At 36.0% G+C, this 8,311-nt stretch overlaps 1 protein-coding gene across 1 annotated transcript; it reads right to left on the bottom strand.

The window, feature by feature from the left end:
• Positions 1-7,553: 7,553 nt before the first annotated feature.
• LOC146937218 (uncharacterized) lies at positions 7,554-8,102 on the bottom strand. Its single transcript, XM_085749366.1, has one exon. It carries the CDS (start codon positions 8,100-8,102, stop codon positions 7,554-7,556), a length of 549 nt encoding a protein of 182 aa, XP_085605492.1.
• Positions 8,103-8,311: the final 209 nt, after the last annotated feature.

The following is an 8,311-nucleotide window of genomic DNA, read 5'->3' as shown; positions in this document are numbered from 1 at the left end:
TCTAAGCAATTACAAGGGCTTTTCGGTAAAACTAAAAACATAGTAACTTGGGCTTGAAGAAAAAGCAGCAAAAAGGCCTTCTGTGAGGTGGCACGGCCATGCCACATGTTGGCACGGGCCGTGCCAAGCTTCTGATTTGGGGGCTTTATATTTTTGTTCCGAATCTTTCGTATTTTCGCTCCAAATCAGCTCCAGACTCCTTTCTTTTGCTCCAAGACACCTTCCATCCAATATTCATTCCTGAAATATAAAAATATGCAATTGAAGTAAAAAGATTCAAAAAGGAAATAATATTGCAATAAAATAAATTCAAATCTAAATAAAACTAAACTAAATAATGCATAAAAATAGACTAAATTATGACTCATCATTTCGCCAGTGCACACAATTACAAAGCACATAGTCAAACATGACACTTTCAATGTATGCAATGCGCTCTTTACACGACTCTATATGCTTGTGGTACCGATCATCGGCAATAGGATACAACAATATCATTATGAATGCCAATATGAATACAAATTATTCGAGTCATCGCCAATATGGATATAAATATTTGACTTATAAATGCATGAACATATGACTCAACAATACATACGTTCACAGAACAAATCATCATCATCATCATCACATCAACATGTTTGCATACATTTGTTCACTGCCAATATAATCACCTATTGCATGTAAGAATTCAACGCCAATAATAATTCATCATCTTTTAAATCATCAACATAATGATCATCAAACATCAACATAATCAACTATCAACTTAAAGAAACATCATTGTTTCAATTTCACATTTTGCACAAAAACGTACAAACAACAATATCATGACATCCATCATATTAATCACCTAATGATCATCGATTCATCGTCGTTCCATCCTATAAACATCAATACAATCCACTTACATGTTTTGGATTCTAAAAACTCAATTTCGGTAAAGTTCGTCTATTTTCTACATAATTGTATAACTTCAATTTTATTCACAAAATAAAGTTCCATGATCTTTCTTATCATTAAAAACACCCCTACATACTATCTAATAGCTTAGTTAATCAATCAAAGCAATTCAGTTTCATAAAGTTTGGTTAATTTCCCAAAAACTCAAAGTTCGTCTCATTTTTAACTTGTTTCAAAACCACATTCATTCTCATTTCAAAACCAAGTTAAACTACTCATAAAAGTCCAATTATACTTAAATTAGATAGGTTTAGGTGTTTAGAACACATACGGATACTTAAGAGATCGCAAATACACGAAAAATCTGGTTTTCAGACACTCGATGGCTGCGCACGGTCGTGCTAACCAAGTGCAAATGGTCCGCACACTTCGTGCTCCCCATACGCACAGTCATGCTCGAAAAGTAGGAAATAACTTTTGATTTTTGAATTTTCGTCGTTTCACACATAAAATTCCGATCATTTATCCGATTTCGATATTTGTTTTCTCCTACATGTTCCATTCACTTAAACCTATCATATTCTACTATCAAAATCAAGTTTCTCCATCCCCAAAACAACTTACTCAAATACGTTCATAATTACTTATTTTCCAAAAATACTTAAAACAATTTTTCACACAAAAATCACATTTTGTCCCAAACGATTAAGCACCCAAAACTTTCATTTCAAAACAGAAATTCTAAGTGTTCTAATTCATCCTAACAACATCATCAACTCACTCAAAACACCACAAATCATATTTACCCATTTCACCAAAAACTCATCACAACACAACAACTTGAATCACAACAACATAATTAGTGATACCCAAGGCATGAATCACCATCAACAACAATACTCAATAACAATCATAACATGTAATCATGATTTCACCAACAATTCACAACAACAACGTCATTTCTCATCAAATTAAGCAACAATCACAAAAGGTTCATATCATCATACTTCAACAATGGAAAACCCACGACAACAACAAGCTTAACATCAATTTAACAAACCCAAACTTATCATCAAATAAGGAGCACGAAAATTGACATTAAAATTCACAAAACTCACAATTCACAAATAATCACTTTTACCCATAATTGAAAATATGAACGTTTAGCTTAATTGTGAGAAGTTCTAACCACCCTACCTCAAGCTTCAAAGATCCTAGGTTTGGCTTCAATTTAGCTCCTCTAACCTCAAGTCTCTAGCCTCTTTCTTCTCTTCAAGCTTTTCTTCTTTCTAACCCTTTTCTCTATTCTTCTGTTCTTTCTCTCTCTACCTCTCTCAAAATATTTTGTGAAGTGAATGAATGAATAATGTTAACCTAATTTCTCATAAGAGATATCTTTTTATATCACCAAAATGGTCTTGGATAAATCTCATTCTAATTGGGCGTCAAAACACATACAAACTAATTTCTAATAAGCTATTACTCATTAAACCGTTAAACGTTGAATAATTACCGTCACCCCAATTCACTAGTAACTTAGTAAAAATAATGATTCTCACAAAACACTAAAAATAATCCTTCGAATAAAATTACTTATTTACCCTTCCTCGCCAAATGACTAAAATACCCTAAGTCTCCAAAATGAGTAAAATACCTTTCTAGGCTAAAATCCACTAATCCCATACAATTATACACATGCGTAAATAAGCATATATAAACACACATAAACATATATAAATAATAATTAAAATAATTGTAGCTAAAAACGGGTTGTTACAACTTGCTATCGAGCACCACCTCCTTGCGGACGGAATCAAAATTTTCTGACAAAACGCATCGAACGCCGCTGAGCCAAACTATCGTTGGCGTCGTTGTTGAGAACCTTCCTACACAGCTAAAGCCATTTCGCCATAAAGGCATCAACAAAATCTGGGGAAATTGTTCTGGACCGGTCAGAAGACCAATCATACGTTTATATGTGGCCTATACTTACGCCGCATTAAGGCTTCGCGCTTGAAGGAGCACGCCATCTTAAATGCACTATGCCTCAAGGAAGCGCTTGAAGGATCACCCTTCACGTGTCCTCTTCCGTCCCTAATCAAATGCCGCATAAGTTGTAGATGATTATGACCAACACGCGCCTATATAAGGTTGAACTTGTTTACCCACAATGTACGATTCACTTTTCACAACACTTTATGCACACTCTTTATCAACCCCATTACTTACTTGAAGGTCGGAGTGGTAATGTGCCTGCTGACACCTTTTGTTCCAGCACAATGACTCATCTACGCCGTGTCGGAAGCCTTTACAGTCACACCGAAGCATTCTCTGCCGCTGTTGCCATTCAACCATTCTCACCAGACAGATCATACCATAAGTTTAGCTAAAATAAAACAGAAAAATATTTTTGTTATTTTCAAAATGTAACTACCTGAAAATAAAAATAAACCTAATTTAATAAGAAAAATAAGCCTAAGGAGTAGAGAAAATAAAAACATACTGAATTTAAAAAGATTGACTTCTAAAAAGATAAAACAGACTAAACTAAACCATCTAAACCCTATTTTTACCCTAAGGAAACTCACTACCCTAGCCAAATAAAATGATAAAATCTGAAGGAAAAAACAATGAAAAGATAAACTAACCGAGTTCTAAACCTAAAAATAAGTTTCAACGATTACCTTGTTGAAATATCAACAATCCCTGACAACGACACCAAGAACTTGATGGACGAAATTGGCAAGTGCACCAAATCGTGACAAGTAGTAAAGTAGTTAGTTGTATCGTTCTCCACAGGGATTGTCGTAAACTCAAAAATTAGCAAAACTTGTTTTAAAATTGAAAAGTAATAAAAGAATGAACAAAATTGCAGGGTTGATTTGCCCTACCCAAAGCAAGATTAGTTTTATGACTCAAATGATTAACGTCAATTAGGGTTTCCTTTAATCCCCACCTTCGTCTTTGATTATAATTTATCTTTTAAGAAATAAAACAACTTATTTTGTGTATCACTAATTTAATGTGTCACAACGGTGCTACTCGTTCTAAGTTCCCCTAGGTAACTCATGTAGGACCCACTTGAGTAAAGTACCACGTTAAATGAGGAAAAGTAGCGACAGAGACGATTTGAACCTTAACTTCCTAGCCTCTATAAAAAGTAGTAATTAGAAAACCCAATGATATGGTAAAATTTTGGGTTGTCAGTGCCTACTTTAATCCTACAAATCAATCTACAAGGTTACACTTGTAGTTAACCAATTGTTGAGGCATTAAGAGCAAGCATGATCTAATTTAAATCTCAACACGAAAATAAGAATAGACTTAATGAAAAATTTATTAATAAATTCCAACAACTAAGAAGGGTTCATCATGGAATCCTAATTGAAAGGTTTAGTTTCCCATGGTAACAGACATCATAACAAAACAATAGAAAAAACATGCCCTAGAAAGAATAAAAGGAGGAGAATTGCGCCTTGAATCTCTAATGCTTGACCCTTGCTCTGAACCGTCAATGTTTCTGAATGAATAAAATAGTGGGCAAGGGTCTCTATTTATAGCATTAGATTGCTTAGGGGTTAAAAGAAGAAAATTGTGCTTTTATCGCCGATCCAGCTTAAAAAAAACAAGCAAAACTGGGTTTTTACACGGTGCCAAGCGCAGGGGTGTACATGCTAGGTGCAGGGGAGCCTGGGGCAGTAAGTAAATCTGTCCCAGGCGCAGGGGCGGTTGACGCAGCTCCTCAGGTGCGTTTTCTTACATTTTCTTCCTATTTTCGATCGTTTTTTCGTATGGAAACTCCTATGAACTTGAAATGATTTTTCTGCATTCTGTATTTTCTTCAACAACCTTCTAAGAACCCTTGATCTTCAATTCTTCAACCTTGATCCTTTATATGATCTCTTGAATTGATGATTTACATGATTCCTCACTACAAAACACTCAAAACACCTATGGAATTGCATGATCTAGGAAAAAACTGAATTACAATGACTTGAGTGAAAACAATATAATATTTTCCTCAAACGATTAACAAATCTTCTTACTCTCATCTTATTTGTCTTCAAATGCAAATAAAAAGTACTAAGAACATAGCCAAAATGTCAAATGATGCTCTGTCATTAGGTTCTCAGAGTCAAAAGGTGGGATTAAATTTTTTAAAATCAATCTTTGAATCTGGCTGATCAAGAAAAATGTTGTATGTGGACAAGTAATTACTTTTAAAAGAACATGCCACAAAAGATTTTTTTTTCCAAAACAGATTACATTGTCCTATTTCTTCAAACTCTGAGAACTTCCTAATATGAATCTATTCTTATTGAACAAGCAAACAAACAGAAGGATGAACCAATCTTAGTTGATAAACATATTTGTCTGATGTGTCACGAAAGTGGAAAGGTCTTCAATCTACTTTATTAACACTTGGCCTACTCACTTAACACTAGACTATAAAGTTTTTATCTGCTATGTATCTTAAATGTTGGGTAATAACTGATGGGCAATGATGTTTTGCCTTGATTATTGGATTCTTGAACCCCTATTTTCAATTAATGCACCTATCTATCATCATTGCATGTTTATACTCTCAAAACATTTGAAATTGAAAAGTTTACACAAAAATCACTTATACCAAGTTACACACCTTCACTTTTCACTTCTACACTTTCGTTTTCAAACTTTCTCAGAAAATCAACCCTTTTTTCAAAACAAATCCTTAGAACAACCCTAACTCCATAATCATGACCTCAACAGCAACATCATCTGGGCAAGTCTCTACAACTCTCAAGCGAAGAACTATGAGGATTCTGGAATGTGATCTCAAACCAAATGAGAGCGGAGTTCATCAATATTTCTTTAACATAGTTTTTTATTTATAAAAAATTCCATTTTAATGTTGCTTGATTTGTAAGCCTAGGAAAAAGCCAAGTTCTTCCATCATGCTCATCTAAATTCACTTTGCATGAGATTTGAAAAAATCCTCACACATTTTTTCTTTTGTTGAGCAAAAAATTATATCATCCACATAAACATGAACTATATAAGTTTTATGCATTTTTCTAAAAAGTGATGTCAATTTTTCCTCTAGAAAATCGATTTTTAAATTGGAATGTACTCAGTCTTTCATACTGACAGAATTTAGAGATGGAATTATGCTTGTCTCTAATAGAGATGGAATTGGAGAAGGAAAAAAACATTGAGAGATGGAAATTATAATTTATGTATCTGTGACGGTTTTAGAGACATAAATTTCAGTCTCAAAAATTTTCCGTCTCCGAGGCTAATGTATTCAGTCTGCGTCCGTCTCTTTTTTCGATAAGGCCAAGAGAAAGGTTAGGTATCCGGGAGAATTTGAAGCATCCCAACTAGGTTGACACCAAACAGATTCCCCCATCCTCTACCACCTTTCCAATACATAAATTTTATTAAAAAAAGGAAAAAAAATTTACAAAGAGGGGGGACTAAGCCAATACCCTCGAAAGAAAAATAAATATATACAGAAAACGTGGAACAGAAGTAGTTAAGGAAATAAAGTTCGGCATCTCATTCCTGTCCCTAGCAAAATCTTCCCCCAAAGATGGAGGCAACAAAGTGAACCACACCGTGTCATGAAACAACAAATTTCTCCAGAACCACACCGTGTCATGAAACAAGAAATTATATTCATTTAAATCGTGGTCGAGAGCGGGTTCTGAGTGAAGTTTTATGTAAAGTTTGTGAGTTCTTTTTTTTTCTGTGACTTGGAAACAACCTCAATAAATGGTGTTTCGGTCTCTGCTGCCTTTTCCAACCAAGTTTGCATAAAGTTTAAGTCCTTCTGCAGCACCGGATCAATCTTAGCATTATCCGGGGCCACAATGCTACTGATATCAAGATGTGTATTTTTTTACGGGAGATAAAACAGGAATATAATTTCCCTCGAGATTATTTTCAATTAGCTCATCGGAAACATTCTCAAGAGGCATACTAAAATTATTCTTTTGGAGTACAGGAATATGAGAGGTGGGAATTACCATAGGAGTTGGTAAAACTGCTGGCACTGCCTCTGATCTGACAGGGACTACTTCCTCCTGCGCATCATGTGTTTCCTCTTGGATCGAAATTGCTTCCCCTTGGTTATGAATTGTTTCAATTTGCAATGAAACCGTTGTTGTTTCTGTTTCTTTATGGCCGGAAACTTGTATTTCATGCTGAAGTTCATCATTTGTTTCCCTTTCCTCTTCCACAAGAACCGGTTCTGGAGTAATGGTTTGTGTTGCGCCAAAAGCCAGGGAGGAGCCTATACCTGAAGGGTTGTCAGTCCTTGGAACCCATGTAGCTTTCGTTATCTGTATCTGCTTCTTCCCAAGTGTTATTTGTTCCTTGGCAGCTGTTGTTTCCTTTTTTGGTTCCTTCCTAGGGTACAATCTTCTGCAGACAATGACATCATGCCCGATATTCTGACAATGAGAACAGAAATCGGGCAGCCATTCATAGGCCACCACAACCGGGAAAGCATATCCTTCCCTCTCGACAACAATTTCATGAAAAATCTTACGGGAGAAGTCCATATCGACTAAAATCCTTGCATAATGTCCAAATAGTTGCTTTGACGTTGCATTGTCGATCACAAGAGGGGTGCCCACCGCACTTGCAATCTCCCGGAGAGTCTGTTACATCCAATACTCCTGCGGTAGTTCTAGCAGACGAATCCAAACCTGAGCGTGAGTGTTTCGCTGCGTGTGCATATTGAAATCCTTGGACCACTCGAAAAGCCGAAGGACACATGGTTTTAAGGTAACTGTGCCCGCTGCCCAGACATTACACTTATCCATCTCTGAAGTAAAGAAGAATTCGTAATACCCTCTTCCTAGGGACATCATGCGCCAGGCTCCTGCAGTCTTCCATTGCTTCTGTAATTTCGATTCAATTTCCTTTGTAGAGTAGGAATTCTCTCCTTTGTTTAAAACCAGACGTCCCCATAGGTTAGTCTTACAAAAATTCATTCCACGTTCATATAGGTCCTGTGTGATTTTGATACTAAGTGTTTCCCCAAGAATTGTTGGCTTCGGTAAATTGGCATTGGGGGAGGTCTTAGTCGAGGCCGTGAGAGCCTGTGCAAAAGAAACAGCAGGCAAGAAAGATGGTGCAGGCGGTGGAATAACCCTTGCAACTTTGGGAGCGATTGCAAGAGAAGACATCTCAGCCTGCCAATCAAACATGGCGGCTGAGATAGGAAGCAAATCGGGCCAAAACCAAATGAAATGGTGTTGCGTGGAATTAAATGAAACATGCTATCACTCACAATCATCCACCGAAATTCAATTTGAGTAATTATGGCGGATCACAAAAATGACAAAACGTGATCCAACAACAAATGGATGGATTACGTAAGCTAATGGAAAAGTGAGCCAATTGGATTTTTGTAAAT

Source organism: Medicago sativa, chromosome 3 (assembly GCF_051527215.1).
Source record: "Medicago sativa cultivar Bolivia chromosome 3, Bolivia_mono, whole genome shotgun sequence".
Lineage (NCBI taxonomy): Eukaryota > Viridiplantae > Streptophyta > Magnoliopsida > Fabales > Fabaceae > Medicago > Medicago sativa.
This window is presented reverse-complemented; position numbering and strand designations above follow the sequence as displayed.

What these genes read in the sequence shown, in the direction of transcription:
- LOC146937218 (XM_085749366.1), bottom strand. Translation starts at nt 8,102, where the DNA reads ATGTTTGATTGGCAGGCTGAGATGTCTTCTCTTGCAATCGCTCCCAAA.